This window comes from Pseudopipra pipra, chromosome 20 (genome assembly GCF_036250125.1).
Source record: "Pseudopipra pipra isolate bDixPip1 chromosome 20, bDixPip1.hap1, whole genome shotgun sequence".
Classification (NCBI taxonomy): domain Eukaryota; kingdom Metazoa; phylum Chordata; class Aves; order Passeriformes; family Pipridae; genus Pseudopipra; species Pseudopipra pipra.
Window position 1 is genome coordinate 9,718,203 of NC_087568.1, and position 21,540 is coordinate 9,739,742.

A 21,540-nucleotide genomic window follows, 5' to 3' on the forward strand; every position below is an offset into this window, starting at 1 on the left:
TGCACATGGATTATTGACCCCTGTGTTTTGGGGTGCTGGACTCAGACCTGCACAGACCCTGCTCCTGACGGAAAAGAAAAAGCACAAAATACTCCTGGGCACGAGATTCATGGCAATTTTCACTGAACTTTCTCATGGTTTAGGACTGTGGTTGTAAATTCTTCTTCCCCCTTGCACCCAACAAGGTCTGGCCACTGTAAAAAAACTCACATTTGGGAGATCCAGCCACCAGTAGTGGCAGGACTGGTGCCCAGCTGGAGCTTCCTTACAGCCCAGGGAGTCCCTGCCCAAGGGAACAGCCCTTGATAGCACTGGAGGAACAAAAAGAAATCCTGGAACTCCTGCAGTGCTGCTACTTTAGTTCTGGGAACCTGGGACAGAACAGGAGGAGGAAGTTCAGGGTCTGGATCTCCAGCAGCCACCCCATGGGATCTCCCAGGAGTGTCCTGGGTGGTTCCTGGACCTTTCACACTCACTTGGTGCCCAGCATTTGCAAAATGAGTCAGAAAGGTTCCCTTGGCTTTGGCAAACATTGGCAAACACATAAATCAGGGGATCCAGGCAGGTGTTTGCCATGAGCTGATGTTGGAGGCAACTGCTCCTCTGTGCAAGAGGTGCCAAGACATGCCACAGGACTTCACAAGGATGCCAGTGGTCCTGCAGATGTGCAGGGAGCCAAAGCAGGTGGCAAAACCCACCAGAGACACTGCAATCACCTGCAGAAACCTGCAATCATCTGCAGAGACCTGCTCTTCCTCTGCTGCCTCTGGAGCTTCCCCTGCTGCTGCAGCAGTGGCAGCTCCCAACAGAGCTCCACAAATCAGGGAAATGGCAAAGGACAGGAGGAAAGAGAGCAAAACAAGAACTATGGTGTGGAAGAAGAAAATACATGAATACCCAGGCATTTTGTTGAGCCTGGGACTGAAGTCTTGAGGAGGAAGAAGAAAGGCAACCCTGGGACAAAGAGGATGAGCCAGATGAACAAGCACAGGTTTTCCAGATTTCTTGCAGAGGGACTTGCTCTTGTACCATACAACACCAAAGTACTGGTGGATGCAGATGAACATCAGGAAATAGATGCTGCAGTGCAGGAAAGCTTAAACTGGCAGAGGAACTTCCCAAATGGCCACTGGTTGCCAAGGCTGAGGTAGGAAAGCCTGAGTGGAGCAATGGGGATGATCAGGACACCTCCCAGGACCAGGCTGAACTGCAGGACTGTGCCTGAATCCCACTGTTTGATCCAGAAGCCGCTCAGCAGGAGAAGGGTGCCCAGGGCAGGGACAGTGGGTGCAGCCCCTGGACACTCAGTCCACACTGGGGTTCATGAAGGTGAGAGAGGACTCAGGAGAACCCTCTGTGCTGACCTGCAAGGGGTGGGGTGGAAGAGAGAAGCCCCTGAGCTCATCACCTTTAGGCTGAGCTGGGTCGGGGGCAACAGGGGCTGAAGCAGCAGAGGGAGGTTTTCCAACGATCCCTGATCCTGAAGATCTGTGGCCAAAAGTCAATCACGACTCATCCTGGCCTCCACATATTATCCTGGCAGCTTCAAAGGCCCCAAGTCTTGCTTTGGTTTTCCAACGATCACTGATCCTGGCCTCCACAGGTTCAAGGAGCCAAAGCCTTGCTTCTCACACACAAATATACAACCTCGTGAGAATCAGACTCCAACCTGTCACACTCAGCTTGACATCCTCCAACTGTGCCACAAAGGGAGGAGAAAGGGCTACACAGGAACAGTGGGAGCAGCTTAAATGTTCCCCCCCACTAACTGCTGATGGAGGAAGATGACACAGATGGTGCTGTTGCTGCTTGGCTCCAAAAGCCTCTGCATTTCAAATGCCTGGTGAGACCCCAGCATTCCCCACACTCCATGATTCCAGCTTATGGTTACAGCACACTCAGCCAGTGCCTGACTGACCTGCTCCCTTCTCCTGCTGCCAGACTTGCCAGCAGTAAAACATCTCCCTGGCCTTTTGGCAGCCTCACATCCACCTGGGGATGATCCTGAAATCAGATCCCAGGCACTTGGATTTACACTCTGGCCCCTGTGCCAGTCACTGCTCACTCTGCCTTTGGGGTATGACCACGTCCCACCCCAGCACCTCCCCAAAATGCTCAGGGCACTTTGGGGTACCAGCTCCATGGAACGATGCTCTCAGCCTGTCCTGCTGCAGCCACAGCTCTGCACCACATCCCAAGGGATGAGGGACAGATCCCAGGGAGGAAACAGGCCTGAAGGCATTGTCACAGCTGATGTGTTTTTAGACAGAGGCATCTTCAGCCAGCACTGAAACTGCCCCTTCCTGTGTGCTCCAGGGGGGCTGAGGAAGGAACGGGGCTTGAACAGCTCAGGAGGTGCTGAGAACCAGTTTGTCCTCACCAGGGCTTCCCCAAGCCTGGCTGAAACAGGGTGTCAATTCCTTAATCCAGCCTTTAACCCCCATTTTGGTAAATCTGGGAGTCAAAGCCAGGGAGTCAGGGAAGGCTGATTATTATTTGCTAAAACATCAGCAAAGGACAGTGGCTTCTAACACAGAGGGGGCTAAGGCAGACATTACGTTTGCTTTCCTCTGTCTTTCACTATTTTTCCTAAAAAGTGAACCTTTCTGAATTAAAGCTTTTTTGATAATGTTTTGTTGCTGCCTTATGGCACCATCACCCCCAGAGCTACAGAAATCCCACCCCATTCCAGAGAGCAGCCACGCTGGCAACAAGGGAATCCTTTCTTTTCTGCCCAAAACAGACCCACTGTGGTGGCAACAACCAGCTCAGGGTGACAAGAATATACAAGGTCATGGGTTTCATTGAAATCCAGCAGTTTTGGGTGCTGTTTACTCTTTAGGCTCAGTAAAAGCTGCAGACTGGTGGGATCAGAAGCTGTGGATGGGGAGGTGTGTCCCCAAGGCACAGCAAACAGTCCAAACAAGCATCATTCTGCAGGTCAGAAAATGGGAATTTCTGAAACTGCCTTCCTGCTTCTTTCCCAGGCAAAAGGACCTTCCTTCCTTCCCAGTAGCCATAGTCTGGATTAAATGCCCACTCTGTAGGAAACGAGTTTTAATAAATGTAATAATTTCATAATGAAAGAGACAGAGGATCTGTACTGTGAGTGAGAGGAGGAATTTTGAGAGGTAAGAAGAAAACACCTAAGAATTATTCCAAAATTTGAAATGTGCTTTAACTTAACAAGGCAAAACAAGGGAGGGAAAGAAAGTTAATTTTCATGTAACTTGAAGGCCAATCACACAAACCATTAGCCACAAACTTGCCTGGAGAACAGCAGGAGAAATGCCTCATCCCTGGAAGTGTCCCAGGCCAGGTTGGACGGGGCTTGGAGCAACCTGGGCTGGTGGAAGGTGTCCCTGCCCATGGCAGGGACTTGGAACAAGACGGGGTTTAAGGTCCCTTCCAACCCAGCCCAGCCTGTGATGCTGTGATTCCATAATTAGAGCTACTCTGGATGTGAAAGGGAGGAATCAGGACCCACATCCAGCCCTGCAGCTCTGAGCCCTTCGTGTATAAACCCCCCTCACCTGTCTCAGCCCTTACAAACCCCAACAGCATTTCATGGGGTCACGCCCATGGAGAGCTTCACCTTGAGAAGCTGGTTCCTGTTACAATATAACTCGAATAAAGCCTCACACGCAGCCCCGGGGCAGACTTACCCCGTCCTCCCAGAGGGCCAGGCCGGTGGCAGGGCAGCAGAAGCACTGGAGCTCCTTCAGACTCCCCAGGGAAGAGCTGAGGGGCAGGAGGAGCCTCCGGTGACCCCCTGGCTGGATGTGGAAAGGAGAGCTCGGCAGGGAAACTCCAGCAGCTCAGAGAACTGCAGGCAGCAAAAGCAGAAGCTGATTCATGAGAACAGCTGGATTTTGCTCAAAATCCTCCAAAAGCAGGAGATTCCGGGGTTGCTCTCCCCAGGGGAAGGTCAGGAGGTGCTGGGGAGCGGAGCACAGACCCTGCAGGGGTGCAGGGGAAGTGGTTTGTGACCCCACCCAGCACAGTGAGCAGGGTCCAGCCCCAGCAGGAAGCATCGAGGGGTGCAGAGCTCAGCAGGGCTGGGGTGACATCACTTCCCAAACCACTGGAACACCAGCAGGGGGGTGACCACAGTGGCAGAGCCAGGTGGGGTAAGCTGGGCGGTCAGGGGGGGTTTCCAGGTACTGCAGACACTAATCTTGTGTAGCTGTAACATCACAGGCAGAGTTTGACACCAACCCCACCGTTGTAGCTCCCCCCAGCCTGAGATCTCAGCTGCAGCATTTCAATCCAGCAGGTTTGGGTGCTGTTTACTCTTTAGGCTCAGTAAAAGCTGCAGATTGGTGGGATCATAAGCTGTGGATGGGGAGGTGTGTCCCCAAGGCACAGCAAACAGTCCAAACAAGCATCATTCTGCAGGTCAGAAAACGGGAATTTCTGAAACTGCCTTCCTGCTTCTTTCCCAGGCAAAAGGAAACCCCCAAAGGGCTTCACTGAGATGTTCAGATGATCTCTGGTGTGTGGGTGCAGAAGTGTTCTGGTCCAAGCCCAACCTCAAAACTGCCACCACCTTTGCTTTGTAAGGCAGGACACATCCATAGCTGAGATTAAAAGCCCAGAGGGTGAAATCCCAATGCTGCATCCCAATGAACTCCTTGGGACCTGATGGAAACAGTCCCTGAAGGAAAGTTAATCCATGGATGGTCAAAACTTGATGCTTCCAAGCCCCCCTGGGTGCTCCTGTGGGCAGCCAGCTCGGGGGTGACAGGGGCTTTCCCTGGCTCTCTGGGGAAGGGCTGCAAACTGAATTTCGAGCTAAAAAGGAAGTTTCTAAGCAAAGTGTGGTTTAGTCTGTGTGCAGCCCACAGAGACTATTTCGAGCAGAGCCAACAGCCCCCACAGCCTCCTGCCCTGGGATGGCAGCACCTGAAGCCACACGAGGTGACTCCCTGCCATGGGGGGCCTTAGGGGAAGCTGCACTGGGGCAAGGGGCTGGACAGGGCGCCCAGAAAGTGCTGCTTCATGTCCTTTTTTAGGCCTTTGGGGGTGTTTGTCTTCTTCTGTAATAAATAGCCCAGCTCAGTGCAGCGGCTGTGCTGGTTCTGTGTGGTTACAGCACACGTGGGGTGTCTTCTTGGGAATTCCTGTCTGGAGCCATCCTTGTGTATGGTGATGTCACAGCACAGCCCTTCCCGGGGAGGAAGTCACCCACCTCCCCTGCAAGGGAAATAAATGTGTGACAAAGAGTGCTGAGGGGTGAAAGTGCACGGAATGAGACCCAAACCCCCAGGGGCTGGAGTTACCTCAGCACATGGGCCACCCTTGGTTGTGCCCTCCTCACCCTGGGCCCTCAGTCAGCCCAGACCATTGTGCACATACCACAGTGAGGGTGAGCCTCTGCAGGGTCTGGACTCTGGGGGTCCACACCACTGAAGCCTGGTGGATCCCAAGCCCTCTGCCACCACCAGCTCCCGTTCAGAGGTGTTTTCCTTGGGCAGGACCTTCTCCGACAGAGCTCAGAGCACCCTGAACATTTGCAAAAAAACCAGAGCAAACCCACAGCCACCTGAAAATAAGACTCTGGTTTGCCATCAAGGGTTCCTCTGCATAAGGGGTGAGAGGACAAACATTTGTGCCATAAATTCAGCGTGGAAGATGCTTCCAGCCGTGCTGGATCAGCCCTCACAGCAGCAGCTCCCAGCCGGTGCCTTCGCTGGCTCCAGAACGGGAAAAGCAAAACCAGCAGAGATGCAAGGGCTGAATGAGGACAGAGACAACCTGAACACCACGTGTGGAAAAGAGTTTATTGGAAGGAAACACGATGATATTTACAGGGATAAACCCAGCATGTGATCAGCAGAGCACAGCAGTCCTGGCCCTTCACCCTTCCTGCCCAGTCAGGTCCATCTGTCCCTGCTCAGGTCTGTCTGTCCCACTGAGGACAGAGGAGCCCAGCGTGTCAGTGAGGCCAGTCCCCTCCTGTCCCACTGGAGTAATTAATTTAAACCCTTTTTCCACAGGAAGTGCTCCCAGCAAACTCACACAGGCTCTGGCAGAAGAGCAGGGAGAATATCCAGCTACGCGTCTGCCCTCACACTCAACTCCAGGGCAGCAAAGTCCCCCAGCCCCCAGAAACACTTTCTGAATGTTCTTCCTCCTGCCACCTTCTCCCTCTGTTGCTGTCACCTGTGGCTGTACCTGCAGGGATCAGGACAGGCCGTGGAGGCCTCAGGGACAGCCACAGTGTCACAGTGTGTCACAGGGCTGAGGCACAACTTTGCAGGGAGTTTATGCTTTGAAACGTGCAGAAAACATTAACTGCCACTTCTTGCTCCTTTTTCAAACACATCTGAACACGAGGCATCAACTTCAAGGCAGAAACTTCATCTCCCCCATGTGAAAGTAGAGGTTTACATCTGAGTTACTTATCCTACTTGGGACAGAGGATTGGGAACTTCAAGAGCAGAGTTCAGGCAGCTTCCTTGTGAGGAGTCACTTCACACCCCCTCTCATTCCCCTCTTTGCAGCACCTGGGTCTGGGTGCTGAGCTCAGGTGACTCCAGCCCTGGGTGACTGAACAAACACAGTGTCAACCAACAGGAACAATTTGCAAACAACTGAGCAGCAGACAAATGTGCAAATGTATCTGGTGGCTACTTCTGGATAATGAATGCATGATCTATCCCGACTCCCTTCCCTATCTGCTCCTGGATAATGTGTCTGTGAGCCTGAGTCAGGTTTATAAATGGTTGGCAACGAGAAAAACAGGCTGTGTTTGAGCCAAACATTATGTTCAGCAAATAAGGAGCAGTTTTGCCATGGACAGCTGCTGTGAGAGCCCAGAGTCAGAATCCCTCCAGTGCTCCAAGATTCCCATCCTGCCTATGTGAGGTGCAGGATGCAACAGCAGAATTTTGCCTCTAAAATTGAACTTTATGCCCAAACTGCAGGCTCAAAAAGAGCAATACTGTATTCCTTCCCCATCTATCTGCTCATTAGAAAGTGGCTCTTACATTTATTTGGCTCAACTGCTGGGAATGCTCCAAGGAAAGCTAATTACAAGGTCATTGCAGTAAATTGCATTTGGTGGCATAACTCTGAGTCACTGGTTCAGGGCGTTTTCCCCCTTCCAGCCCAGAGTAACTCATTTAACAAGCGTGAAGGAAAGCAGAAAAAAATTTAGGGATTCTCAGTGCATGAGACTTAATGGGGAGCCAGCATTCCCAAAGTGCCATGAGCTCTGTGTGTCCCAGTAGAGGTGAGTTCTCCTGGGAGTGGTGACAGACTGGACACCAGAGATTTTCCAGTCAGTTTGGGAGCTGAGGCTTACTGGCCACGCAGTCCTGGAGCAGGAGAAGAGGAGCCTGAAACCATTTGGAGGCTTCCCAGGGCTGCCCCTGCAGGAGCAAATTTCACTCTTCCCCCCAGGAAATCTGCTCTCCATCCACTCAACCCTTTGGGAAGCAGAGAAGTCACTTCACTGTGTTGGGTGGCAAAGGTGCCACTTGGAGTGATCCTGCTGCTGGCTGAGGTGTCTCCAGTGCAGCTCCTCACCCTGCAGAGACGAATTCCCAGGAGGAAGGGGCTCATTCCTCCTCAGTGGTGTGTTCTCAGTGAGGAAAGCTGCAGGGTGCAGTGCCTGGGGGATGCTCCTGTGTGGGCTGGGGAGGTGGTGCAGACCCTGAGGGGTGGCTCCTCCGGCTCAGCCATCTCTCCCCACGCTCCCAACAGATCCCTCCTCACGCCTTCCGGATGATCCTTCCCGGTTTCCTCCAGTCCCTGTACCTCTCCCTGCGCACAGAGTGGACCAGGGGCCTGGAGAAGCTGGAGGGGCTGGATCTGGTGGCATTGCTGTGGGGGAACAAAGTGAGACATCGTTACTGGGGTGGGACAGAGCTGGGGCAGAGCTGCTGCGTCCAGGGGAGGCTCCTGAAAGGACAGGGAATTTTGGTTCACCACCACTGGAGCTAAGAGAAGGGCCAGTGCTGGATCCTGCTGCAGATCCTGGTGCTCAAGGTGCCTGAGCTGCAGCCCCAGGGCTGAGCCTCCCCTGTGCACCTGAAGTGGTGGCAGGAACCTTCCCTGTCCCAGCTACTGGAGGTCTTGGGAAGAGCTGCTGAACTTCAGGTGCACAGATGTGAGCTCAGAACCCCCCAGACAGCCCATGAGAGCCCCAAGGTCTGTCCCCTCTCTCCAGGTGGGTCACTGAAAACAAACCCCTCCAAAACTTCAGATACCTTTGAGAAGTTTTCCTTAAACCCCCTAAAGCAAACAACATGCAGTCCTGGCTTTTCTTTGGGATTTTACCACCCTTGTTTCAGTCCATATTCTCTCAGGGGGGTTATCCTGGATGTGAACCAACCACTCCCTGAACCAACCACGCCATGAACCAACCACAGCCATGCAGAGATGCCCAGGACAGCCTCCTGGAGCTGGCTGGGCTGCAGGACCAGCAGGGCTGTGTTCACCCAGGGCTCTTCTGGGGGGACTGAACACTCCAGCCCACTTGTCCTGGGCATTTCTCCTCTCTCCAGGCACTGTGTCCCAAGCTCTTCTTTCCTTCAGCCCTCCTGGCTGACACCTTCACTCCCCATTTTCATATCTAGATTTGCAAAGACTGGCACAGCAAACGTGCAGGTTGTGCTGCCAATGCTGGGGGTGAGGTGGGGCACAACAGTTCTGGAGGAACTCGGAGTGACATTTGTGTGGAGTCCTGTCCCCACCCCTGCAGAAAGGGCTGTGCCTTGGTGATCTCTGGGTTTGGTGATTGGAGATCTCTCCTCTTTCCAGATCCTGCTCAGAGACCTTCCTCCTGTGATTCCCAGTGACTTTGTCAATAAACATTGTCCAGAGGAGGCCAGAGGGTACTCTGAGGGCTGGAGCCCCTCTGCTCTAGGAGAGCTGGAGGTGTTCAGCCTGGAGAGGAGAAAGCTCCAGGGAGACCTGAGAGCCCCTTGGGATAAGGCAGTGGAGTGACAGGACAAGAGGGAATGGCTTCCCACTGCCAGAGGCAGGGTTAGATGGGATATTGGGTAGAAATCCTTCCCTGTGAGGGTGGGGAGGCCCTGGCACAGGTTGCCCAGAGCAGCTGTGGCTGCCCCATCCCTGGAAGTGTCCAAGGCCAGGTTGGATGGGGCTTGGAGCAACCTGGGCTAGTGGAAGGTGTCCCTGCCCCTGGCAGGGGGTGGAATGAGATGAGCTTTAAGGTCCCTTCCAACCCAAACCAGTCTGGGATTCTGTGATCTAAGCACTGGAAGAAGGGAGAGCAGGGAGCAGCAGTGCCTTGGGGTGCCAGAGGAGGCTGATGAATGGAGGCAGGGGCGGGGGAGCCGCCAGCCACTCCAGGAGTGGGGGAAGAGGGAGCTGTGGAAAAGCTGTGAATGTGAGAAAAAGCTGCCTCACAACAGAGCCTGTTACTATCCAACAGCCCCAAAAGGATCTGCCTGGGCTGAGGCTGCAGCCAAGAGAGAGCACTCTCATGTCCTAATTAGCCTGCTGCTTTATAACTTAATTTCCTAATTGGTTTTCACGTTAATTACTTCTAACAGGCCGGAGAGGTGGCAGCTCAGGCCCTGTGGCAGGAGATGGAGCTTCACCTCTACAGCACTGGCCCAGCTCCAGGCTGTGCTGGGAAGCTGTGCCCTCACTTCCATCTCATCCAAGGAGCTCTGCCTTGCTGCTGCCTCAGGGTTAAGCTCCTACAGGAAGGTTTTGAGTGGCTGCCTTGGCAATGCCTGTAAATCCTTCCTAAAATACCCCTCAGGTCCCAGATCACACCAGTGCCCTCCTGGCTGGAGGTGGCACCCACAGCCACTGCCAGCAGGGCTGAGCTGAGCCACGATGGGTGTCCCAGGTCCCTGCTCTCACCCTGGTGCAGGTGCTGGGTTTGTGCTGTGCTGCTCCTGACCTGATGTGAGGTATCAGGAACCTTTATCCCACTGCTGAGCCAAGGCTTGGACTCTATGGACAGCCAGGCTACAGATGTGGCAACCATTTCTGAGCACTTTCCAAGCCCAAGACTATACTGAAGGGTGAACATCTGGCTCCAGCTGTGCTCTCCAAGCACTGGAAACCTGGCCTTGTGGGCTCATCAATCAAGAAACCTCAGCATTATTAACTCAGTGGGGGGGTGTGAGCCCAGGCTACACCAGAACCAGGGTGTCCACACAGGACAATCTTAATTCCACTGAAAGGATCCCAGTTCATCCTGTAATTTTCAGTTCTCTGGGTCACAGAGCTTCACCTGTTTATGAAGCAACATGTGAAGGATTCATGTGACACGGACAGACCTGGTGGCTTTGCTTTCCCAGGCTGGCTGAGGTCAGCCAGAGGAGCAGCAGGAACAGGGACACCTCAGATGGAGAGGGCTGGGATGCCTCCAGGGTCTGGGGCTCTGCACAACTCATCTGGCTTGGTCCCACCTTCCCAAATGAGGCTGGGTGAGGTGGCAGCCCCTAGAGATTTTTGGGTTTGGTGGGATATCTAATTCCCTTAGGTTCCTTATAAACACCCCCCCCCCCCAGTCCTATCACATTTTCCTGACTGCTTGATGCAAGTTTTTTTGGTGGCTTCTAGTAAATCAAATGAGTCCATTAGGTTTTCTCTTTTGCATCAGGGTGCCCGAGGCTCAGTGCAAGTTGTGTCCAAAGTCCTCCCTGCACTCTGCCTTGAAGACAGTGACGAAATCTGCCTCTGACCTCAATCAGAAGCCAGCCAGCCCCTTCTCTTTCAAGCTATTTCTGCACTGTCTCCACCCATGGCAGTGTTCCCAGTGCTAATCATTTCACTTGTACAAGGTGCAGCTCAGCTTTGCTGGTCTGGAAACCCAGCCAGGGAATGTATCCCTGAACTGCAGATGAAGAGGCTGGGAGCTGCTGGCTACTGATTTCCATCAGCCCCGGGAGCTTCCTCACTCCACTGCTTTCCCTGGGGGGTCTTGTCTATGGAGACACCTTTGGGGGGTGTTTGTGCAGCACCGGGCACAGGAATTGCTGCTGGGAATGAAGTCTGCCAGAGGATTAGGATGAGGAGGGAGCTGTGAGCTCACTCGAGCTGCAGCCATCAGACCTGGAGCAAACTGGGTCACTGGCATCTTTTCAGGTCCAAGGCTACGAGGTGTCGGTGTGCCATGGCCTGAAATCTGGCAGGAGGTGAATTTTGGGTCCTGGGGTGCAAGTCTGTAATCACACAGCTGATGGAAGCTGTCAGGATATCTTTCATTACAGGACCCCAACACTGCTGAGCCAACCCCTGCCCCGTTAAATGTGAGCGGGATGTGAACAGAAGCAGAGCTGAATTTTAAGGACATGCAGCATTTTTTGTTTATGTCCTTATTTCTCCAGCTCATTTTTGTTGTTGGGCAGAAAACAAGGGATTGGTGTAGTGGGCACAGCCCAGAGAGTGGGAGGAGACGGAGAGATAGTGACATGCACAGTAGTGATTTAACATGAAATACTCTGATTGCAGGAGTCTCTGGAGGTTTGTGCCTCATTGATGAATATCATGCATGAAGTGTAAGCTCCTCTGCTGCCCACATTTTTCTCTTCCAGGTGAGGTGTTTGGGAACCTGAGTCACAGCAAATACGCTGAGTTACAGCCCATTTCCACAGGAAAAAAAACAGTTACAGGCATGTTTATCTGCAAGTGTGTCAAATGCACGAGATGCTCAGACAATACAGGCTCAAAGGATTAACAGACCTTAATCCTCACCGAGCAGAGGAGACAGACACACACACATCTATAAGGACTGACACACACACACAAAAGACAACGTTTCCCCCCAAAACACCCCTGGGCTGTGCACCTTTGGGACCAGAACAGGCATCAGCTCACCTCGAGGACCAAACTGGACCCGCCTGCTTCTTTGGCTTGGCCATCTGCTTCTGGTACTCCATCCAGCCACTCACCAGCTCGTGGAGGATCATCACGTAGAGAAGGAAAATAAGAATCCTGGGATCCATGCGTGGCACCTCGGGGTCTGCTTCATTGGGTACAGGTGACATTGGCTCGGGAGCAGCCGGGGGGAGCAGCTCCTGCGGCTCGGGGGGAGCTGGAGGGATGCAAAGGTTGCTGCTGGAGAGCAGCCCGGCAGGCTGGGCTTTGTGCGGAGGGAATTAGCGCCGGAGAAATCCCCGGGGGGCTCCGAGCCCGCTGTCTGTCCGTGAGGCAGCACGAACGCGGCTCGGAGGCTGCGGACGGGTCCTCCCGCGGGGTGGGTCACATCTCCGGGGGCTCCGGCCCTCTGGGTCCCTCTCCCTCGTGCTTTGTCTGCATTACTCCGCAGCCATGAGCTTCCCACACTTTTATTGCAGGAGCAGCCCCCCTTCCCCCCCGCTTTGGTTGGTGGAGGGGGAGAGGTGGCTGCTGTGCCCGCACACCGGAGAGGGAGGGGAGGGAGTGAGACAGGGAGACAGGGAGAGAGGGAGAGAGGGAGAGAGCACTGTCTGGCTGCAAAGAATAAATCAAAACCCCAGTCAGTGATTCGGGATTCTCCAAGCTCTCACTTCCCAGTGTCTCAGGATTTTGGGATGCACCGAGCCGATGCTGACTGGGAGTGTTACTGAGTATTTTGCAGCTGAGAAATTTTTTTTTTTCTTCTCCTCGGTTTTCTCACACTCTTGTTTTGTTTTCTTCGTTGTTGTTATTCCTCACCTAAATCTTCAGCTGCTGTTTCCCCCGTGGTGAGGCTCTGACTGGCACCTGATGTGCAGGAAACCTGATGCCACATCATCCAGTCTTTCCACACCAGGGCTCCTCTCCCGGCCCTTCCAGCTCTTTCTGTTTAGAGGTGCAGGATTTGGATAACTGAGATCTGGTTGTGCCATCAGATCACGGAATCATGGAATGGTGTGGGTTGGAAAAGGCCTTAAAGCTCATCCAGACCCACCCCCTGCCATGGGCAGGGACACCTTCCACTAGCCCAGGTTGCTCCAAGCCCCGTCCAGCCTGGCCTTGGACACTTCCAGGGATCCAGGGGCAGCCACAGCTTCTCTGCCCAACCTGTGCCAGGGCCTCACCACCCTGAGATCCCCTCAGCCTCTCCCTTCCTTCCCCCATGGACCTGTGCCTAGAATTTCTAGCTGCATAAAAGCAAAACCCAGCCTTGTTTAGACATTTGTATAAACCAAGCAAAGAAAATACCCCCAGGAACGTGTTTCTAAGACCATCTTGCTCAAAATTCATGTTATTCCAGTGCAATCTTCCCATAAGTGAAACAATAAGCTCTCAATAAATAACTGTCAGGAGAAAATCTACTTGTGCTTAACAGAGCTGTGCCAATTGGGTGCAAAAAAAGTGCCCAGGGGAGGGGCAAACCCAGCGACCCTCATGATCCTCCACAGCTCCTGCACAAACACCAGGACCACTGGGCTTGCTCTCCAACAGGGAATGGGGTTGCACATGCTGGGGAGGGGGATCCAAGGGCAGGTGTGACACCCCATCACACACCATCCCACAGCAAACTCACCACCAGGAAGCTGCTTCTCCCCCAACCCAGGTTACATCACTTGGGGGTTCAACACTTGAGGTCGGAGGTTTCTCAGACACTTCTGCCCTTTGTAAGTGCAGAAAAGTGTGCAGAAGTCAGACAGTTTATAGTTCTCTGTGAAGTACAAATCTATTCAATGCTAATTACATGATACATCTGCACAGGAAATAAACCCAAGGGCAGCACCAGCATCCCAGATAAAGCTGTGCCTCACAGTGCTGTGTGACTTCCCTTCAGCCAACTCCTCAGGAGTCCCAGAAGTGCTGAGTAACTCTCTAAACTGGGAGGGGAAGATCTCATGGATGGGAGGGAGTGAGTGAATGAAAGAAGCCAGGACTGGAGGTGTTCTAAAAGCTCCGAAAACGGGAATTCTTGAGGTTCTCCATGGAAGGATAGTGGAGCTGTTCCCATGGCAACGGAGGCGGTTGCCAGGCTGCAGGCAATGGGTTCCAGTGTGGTACAAGTCCTACGTGGGGAGGGATTTCAGGCTCAGGACAACACTGAGATTTTATACATATGCAATTTTTGATGAGTAAAGCCAACGTGACTCCTTTGTTCCAGGGGGAGCAGCTTTTCACACAGAGTCAAAGGAGAGAAATTACCGGGGTAAGAACAGCAGAATAACTCAAAACAACTTACTCAGGATTGTGAGAGATGCTCCATCTTTGGAATAAAAATAATACTCAATAATAATACTTCTACACAGGGCAGAAAAGCCAAAACTCGTGAGTTACTGTCAGAGCCCAAAACACAGCAGCTGTTTCCAAACCGTGACTAGTCATGAGCAATAAGTTCTTTGACAAATGAGTCACAAAAATTTAGAATTTGGAGTGATTGCAGCCCGTTTTGGGAGGGCAGAGCAGGGAGGGCAGAGCAGGGTGGGACTGGCCATGCTGCTGAGGGACCCCTGTGATGGCTGTACAGGGGGTACAGGACCCCTGTCACAGCTGGGGGTGCCCTGAGGTCTCCCACAAAGCTGTTGGTGTTTCCCCTCTGCCCTCCCAGCCTGGAGGTAGATTTAGAAATCATTCCCTGTGAGGTTGGTGAGGCCCTGGCACAGGTTGCCCAGAGCAGCTGTGGCTGCCCCATCCCTGGAAGTGTCCAAGGCCAGGTTGGACAGGGCTTGGAGCAACCTGGGCTGGTGGAAGGTGTCCCTGCCCGTGGCAGGAGGTGGGACTGGATGAGCTTTAAGGTGCCTTCCAACCCAAACCAGTCTGGGATTCTGTGATTCCATAACTTCAGCCCAAGGGCACAGCCTTGGTGTTGTGCTGGAGAAGTCTGGTGGGAGCAGAAGCACCTCTGCAGATCCTCCATTTGCTCAGATCCTCTCAGTGGAGCCCAGGAGCATTTTTGCAAACTCACCGTGGCTTCCTGAGCTGGGAGCAATCAAGAGCTGGGCTGTTGCCCTGTTTGATAACCATCAGTACACCACAGATAAGCCAATAAAATGTGTATACAAGGTTATCACATAACAGGCACCTGTGAAACAGAGCTCACCTGCAGAGCAGGGCCTTGATCTGCTTCTCCAGTTGTCCATTGCTGTAATGGAGAGCCAGGACTCCTCAAGGCCATCCCCTCCCTCTCCTGCTGCTTTCAGACAACTCCACAGAAACAACAAGTAGGTCAAGTCTGGCTGAAGGCCAAGTGAAAGGAGTGGCATGGAATAAAGTTCCCCAAGCCTGAAAGGAGAGGGAAGCAGGACCTGAGGTGGTGTCAGAGAGCCTGGAATTCAGGCAGGTTCTGAAGAACAGGGAATGAAAAGCAGGCTCTGGGATACAAAACATTCCACCCCAGTTTTGGTGGGGCAGAAACCCACGGAGAGGACAACTGTGGCAACTCCCAGTGGGAGCTGACACAAAGGGAATGGGGCAGAGCAGAGCACTGACAAAATCTCTTTCCTAAGCAGCAGCATGTCAGGTTTGCAAATCCTTTGTGAAACCAGGGTGGAAATGAGGCCGAGCTGCTTTGTCCAGGGCTCAGTCCAGCTGGTTGGGCTGGAAGAGAAACCCAGAATAATTGTGTAGTCACCGAGCCCTTCATTCCTTGCAAACCTGGCTGCTGCAGCACTCCCATTCCTTTGGGCTGCACTGTTGGAGCAAGGACACTGAGGAACAGGACTGTGTCACTCTGCTCCTCAGGGCCTGTTTCCCTCGGTGTTGGGTGACAATCTAAGCCTCTTTACTGCTAAAGAGCTTTTCAGAAACAGAGGTGGTAGGAGCCAGTCAGTATTTATATCCATTGCAGCCCCAAGGACACACTCCAGCACCAAAAATCACCTTCCTCCAGGCTCCTGGGAAGCACCCATTGCCTCATTCTTCCACTTGGAATGTGGTGTAACTGACTGAAAAACGGGAAACTCCTCCTCCCTAAGGCTCACAGTCGACCCAGAGCTCTCCCAATCTCCAGGGTGCATCACAAAAAGGCAGCAATAATTGTTTTGTTGCAGTAAGGCAGGGTTGACCTAAACTGTGTGTTTGACTTATTGCAATTATTGGCTTTTCAGAAGGAACTCCTGATCTTCACTGGAAAGACAGAGATCTGGGGTCCTCTTGTTTGGGGCCCTCCAGACAGCAGGATAGCTCTGGGAACATCAGACCTCCCACACACATGTTCAACTGAAAGATCAGGAGAAGCAGCTCCTGCAACAGGCCATGGGGTCATGGTCCAAAATTCCTGTGGCATCCAGAAGGTGCAGTGACCCCCCCCAGGCAGAGGCAGGCCACAAACACCTGCAAGTGCAAGTCCCTCTGCTTAGATACAGCACTGATCGAGGTGGATTGGAGGTCTGGGGTCTTCAAACCCCCCAGGCAGGACCCTGTTAGTTGCAGGGGTGCTTCCTGCATCCCCCCACACTCTGGTCCTCAGCCAAAGCCCTTGAGTGTTGTCCTGTTGGGATGGGTGAGATGGAAAACAAACTCCCTTTGGCCGCTCTTCAAGGAACTCGCCTGCAAAAATCCCTCTGCAATTATGGGATTGTTCAGCAGAGATTAAACAGCCCACAGTGCTCACTGGGAGGGGAACAAACTGAGAACTGGCTGTGACCTACTGGACCAGATGCTTTGCTGTTGCTACCCAGGCTTTGTTGCACAAGCAACCAACCAGTGACATTTCCAAAGAGGCCTCGTGTGCAGCTCAGGGGAACAAACATCACCTGCACACACAGCCCTGCCTTTCCTCTCCCAGCACACCAGTGCTCCCTTCCCCAGCTCAGAAGTCAAACAGATCTGGAAGGAGGGAGGAAAGTGGACACAGAACTGCCAACAAATCCAGGAGAGAGCAGCTCTCAGCCTTCCCAGCAGGCAGGAAAATGGAGTTTCAGAGTTAAAAGGCAAAAGAGGCATTGCAGAGTCTGTCAGCACCTTCCATTAGCTGACAGGAGTCAACAGTTAAAAGACAAAGAACAGATGCCATGAGACACGTTTCTTCCGAGGATTTTCACTTGTTTCTACTTACAAATGTGGTTGAAAAAATGGCAATATGAAACTTGTACTCTTAATCATCCGATTGCTTTGTATCAGTGTTAGTGACTCACCCCCAGGATTTTATACACATTTCACCACTTTTGTGTTGTTAACCCTCATCAGGCAACACAGCTTGGGCACAGCAAATTGATGCTGGTCTGAGGGCAAGAAATAACATTAAAACTAAAAGTAGTAATAATTGTCTTCTGAGTTCTGGATTGGGTTTTATGATAACAGAACAAGAAGTAGCACGGGTTTAGTCTGACTCAAACTGGATGGCTGGTTACAGGACTTACCACAGAAATATCTGTGAGGGTGGGGAGGCCCTGGCACAGGTTGCCCAGAGAAGCTGTGGCTGCCCCATCCCTGGAAGTGTCCAAGGCCAGGTTGGACAGGGCTTGGAGCAACCTGGGCTGGTGGAAGGTGTCCCTGCCCATGGCAGGGGGTTGGAACTGGATGAGCTTTAAGGTCCTTTCCAACCCAAACCAGTCTGGGAGTTGATCTCTCTCACTTTCTTGCCACATAGAACTTTCATTCACAGGACCTGCAGAAGAAGGAGAGACACCAACCCTCCCTGCTGGGCTGCCTCTCACCCCGGCAGAGGTGGAGCTGTGCTCTAACACTGGTGCTTTCCCCCTTTCCTGAGCACAGGCCCTGCTGAGGAGGAGAAGCAGCACAAGGACTCACCTCAGCCCAGGTGAGACACCTTTGCCCCTTGTGCAAGTGTTTTGCAAGAAAAGGAAGCTGGTTTCACTGCATCAGTCGTTCAGCTTTGTCCTTCTCCTCAAACTCCCCTGGCAGGTCCAGCAGGCCAAAATCCACCCACACAGATGGTTTGGCTGCTTTCTGAGAGGTTATCCTTCCAGCTGGACTGACCTCCTTATCTTCAGTGTGCTAAATGGATTCTCCTCAATCTGCTGATGGTCCTTCCTGCACTACAGAGGGCAAGAACAGAGAAGAGACCTGGGAAGGAGCAGGGGATGCAGAGAATATCCAGGAATGGCGAAGCCTGGAGCAACCACAGGGCCCCAGCCCTGTCTGGTGTGTCCTCAGCACTGAGTGACCTTGAGTGGAGCTGCTCTCAATCCATGTTTTACACCCACCTGAACCTCCAAGGAGCTGATCTGCCCTTGTTTTTAAGGCTGAGCCTGGCTCTGGTGCTGGGAAGGATAACCAGAGCATGCCTGAGACATGAGGATGGAGCTTGGACTGGCACACAAGCCCTGCAGAGCTCAGTCCTTACTCACACAACAGCCTGGACAGGAAATAAAGGTCAGAAAGAAGGTGGAGAGAGCAGAGAGCTCTGAGGTCACAGCAGGATCTATCAGAGCTGCAAAGACAGTTGCAGAAACACTTCCTGCTCCTGAAAAGCTGCTCCACCAGGACATCTCCCCAGGGATACAGCTGTATTCACAGGGGCATTTGTATGCCAGGACCACTGTACAAAAGGAAACATGGAACAGTATCTGTGTGCCATCCATCAGAACTGGGTTGCAGAGGCCAGGAACTCTGAATTGCCCCACATGCTCAGTCCCCTCTGCTTCTGGAGAGACTCAGAGCACCAGGGCACAGCTCCTGCCCCACACAGCCCTGCTGCTGGGCACCTCCAAACACCACCTCCCTTCAACTGAGACAACCCCAGCAGGAGCAGAGCTAAAACAGCATTTGCAGCAGCTGCAAATACCCTTGTACCCACCCACAGGCAAAATCGGGGCTGTTCTCCACCCTCCAATGGCTGAACTAGTCTGCAAAAGGAGTTAAGAAGAAAATAAAGATATAGAAAAACAATTAACTCTATCCCAGCTGAAACCAGGACAAGAAGTAACAAGATTTTTCGTGTCACTTCATTTTCTGGGCTAAGTGCAACTCTTCCAAAGTGAAAGACAGACATTCATTCCGAGCAGCTGGGGACAAGGGGATCCTCATTTACAGGGAACGTCCCAAACCCAACCCCCCACCACGCACAACTCACCAGAATTAACCCAAAGCCTGCAGCTTGCAGCAGCTCTGCCAGAAAAGTCTCTTGGAGAGGGATAACTCAGTTTTCTGCTGTGCAGCATCTGCTCCAGCCTTTGTCAGACACTCCTTTCCATGTCCATCTTCCCTCCAGCCATCTGCACCACAACCCATCCATTGTTCCCAGCCGCTTTCCCAAGGGATCCAGCACCCACAGCACTAAGAACAGGGTGTTCTGCCAAGGAGCAGATGCTTTTGAGCATTCACAAGTGTGAGGATGCCTGACAGTGCCTTCAGCTGTCCCATTCCCACCTCTTGTCATCCTGTAAGTGCCAGTCTCACGGAGCCTGAAGCACCTCGCTGGGCTCTGGGTTGCTCTGCTCTCCCAGCAAAGCCCTCAGTGAGGACCAGGTTGCTCAAACTGATTAGAATTCATTGTAAAAATTCACTCCCCGGTCAGGCATGGCAGGTTTGGAGAGAATCCACAGTTTGTTCACATCACAGGTATCACACCCCTCTTGTAAAGACAAACTGCGACCTGAGTGTAAGCAGGGAGCGATCCCAGCTCCCTGCCAGGGATCCCAGGGCAGGCAGGGCTGCACCACCCTCTAGTGCACACCCAGAGCAGTGCCTGCCCGCACAGCAGCCCTGCCAGCCCCAGGAGCACGGCCAGGACAGGGCAGGAGGGAAAAGATTAGGCCAAAGGAATTCCCTTGCCCAGCCCGGCTGTGCCTCACCCACAGCTGTGCCACAGGACGGAGCCATCCCACACCACGGCAGCTGTGGGGGCAGAAGGGAGGGGGATCCTCCGAGGGGGAGCCCCAGAGCAGAACACAGAGGGGTCCTGGCCCTGGCACAGGTGACAGACACTGTCCTGCACACCCAGCACCCCGCACACCCATCACCCTACACACCCAGCACCTTGCACACTCAGCACCCCACACATCCAGCACCCTGCACACCCATCACCCTACACACCCAGCACCCCGCATACCCATCACCCTACACACCCATCACACTGCACACCCAGCACCCCACACACCCAGACCCTGCACACCCAGCACCCTGCACACCCAGACCCTGCACACCCAGCACCCTGCACACCCAGACCCTGCACACCCAGCACCCTGCACACCCAGACCCTGCACACCCAGCACCTTGCACACCCAGCACCCCGCACACCCAGCACCCTGACCCTCGGCACCCTGCACTCCACATTCCTGACACCCTGGACACCCCTAGCACTCCACAGTCCACATCCCCTGCACCCATGGCCCCCAGCAACCTGCACCCCTGGCACTCCAGAGCCTGCACCCCAGCACCCCACACCCCAAGCCCCCTGACACCCCACACCCTCGGCATCCCACACCCCTGGCACCTCAGACCTGGAACCCCCAGACCCCAAGCACCCTACAGCCCACACCCCTGGCACCCCACACCCCTGGTACCCTGCACACCTGGCACCACAGTTTGAAACCAAAATTTTGCAAGAAAGACCCAACTGTTATCCCCAGGTCCTGCTTCCAAACGAGCCCAGTATCAGAACTGCCCAGAGCCTCCCAAAGGAGGGTCCTCCTGACCCCGGGAGCTGGAGCAGAGGCAAGGGACACAAAGGCACCCTGGGCTACAGGACAGTGCACCTGTGCCACCCACAAACCCACCCCACCTTCCCTGTAATCCCACAGGGGATCACAAGTTCCTGCATCAAAGGAGAAATAAAGCACCCAGGTGATGGACAGAGGGGACAGTCACATTCCTCACACAGCATTTCTGAGCTCAGGAAACCACACAAAGAGGGAGAGAGCACCTCTGGGGAGGGAGTTCCACCTCTGCTTAACTACCATGTTTGTTTGGGTTTTTTGGACACAGCTTCAGGAAACAGAAGTCTCTTGAGCATGACTTGGCACTGGGAGTGCTTAAGTACCAGGAATTGGGGGGGAAAAAAAAGGGAGGAGGTTTAGGCTGGGTATCAGGCTGAACTGAGTTACTCCGAGATTTGGAGTAATTCCTGCAGACAGATTCCTGCTTACAGGGACAGACAGGTTCTCTTCAGGCATGTTGTACCTGCTGGAATCAGTGTGAATTCCATTGTAAACTCCCACAGGTCATTCTCCCATGCCCACTTTCCTGCACACTCCACCTGAGGCAGCAACAAAAGCAGAACTGGAATTGGCTGGAACAGCACAGACAGTGACCCAAGTGAGCCATGAAGGACAGGGTTCTTAGCTGCAGGGGAGAAGCTTCAGGGTGACCCAACTGCAGCCTGCCTGTGCCTGAAGGGAGCTACAGGAAACATGGAGACTATTTACAAGAGACTGCAGGGACAAGGCAAGGGGAATGGCTTCAAACTGACAGACAGTAAATTTAGATTGGATATTGGGAAGAAATCCTTCCCTGGGAGGGTGGGGAGGCCCTGGCACAGGTGCCCAGAGAAGCTGTGGCTGCCCCTGGATCCCTGGAAGTGTCCAAGGCCAGGTTGGACGGGGCTTGGAGCAACCTGGGCTGGTGGAAGGTGTCCCTGCCCATGGCAGGGGGTGGGACTGGATGAGCTTTAAGGTCCCTTCCAACCCAGACTATTCTATGATTCTCTTTCTTCAAAACCAGAATTTCACTGCCCCTACACTCAAACCTCACTGTCACTGAGGAATGTGCCAGTCT

At 53.3% G+C, this 21,540-nt stretch overlaps 1 protein-coding gene and 2 long non-coding RNA genes across 6 annotated transcripts; 1 reads left to right on the forward strand and 2 right to left on the reverse strand.

Annotated features, from left to right (window-relative positions):
* Positions 1–163: 163 nt before the first annotated feature.
* LOC135425137 (P2Y purinoceptor 4-like) lies at positions 164–2,143 on the reverse strand. The gene is given in 7 exon segments (XM_064677098.1): positions 164–578; positions 581–889; positions 892–1,001; positions 1,003–1,096; positions 1,099–1,314; positions 1,670–1,697; positions 2,135–2,143. Coding segments are annotated over 7 exon segments (948 nt in total). The 3' UTR covers positions 164–396.
* A 3,626-nt stretch (positions 2,144–5,769) lies between these two features.
* Positions 5,770–14,322, reverse strand: LOC135425194 (uncharacterized). Its single transcript, XR_010435503.1, has 3 exons — positions 13,620–14,322; positions 11,812–13,526; positions 5,770–7,830 (listed from the first exon to the last, which is right to left on the reverse strand). It is a non-coding gene; the product is annotated as an uncharacterized LOC135425194 (long non-coding RNA).
* Positions 11,880–19,574, forward strand: LOC135425195 (uncharacterized). Of its 4 annotated transcripts, none has more exons than XR_010435506.1 (3): positions 11,880–11,968; positions 17,468–17,623; positions 17,697–19,574. It is a non-coding gene; the product is annotated as an uncharacterized LOC135425195 (long non-coding RNA). The 4 variants fall into 4 exon arrangements; XR_010435505.1 differs by having other exon boundaries at positions 11,883–11,968; positions 17,453–17,623; XR_010435504.1 differs by having other exon boundaries at positions 11,885–11,974; positions 17,453–17,623.
* Positions 19,575–21,540: the final 1,966 nt, after the last annotated feature.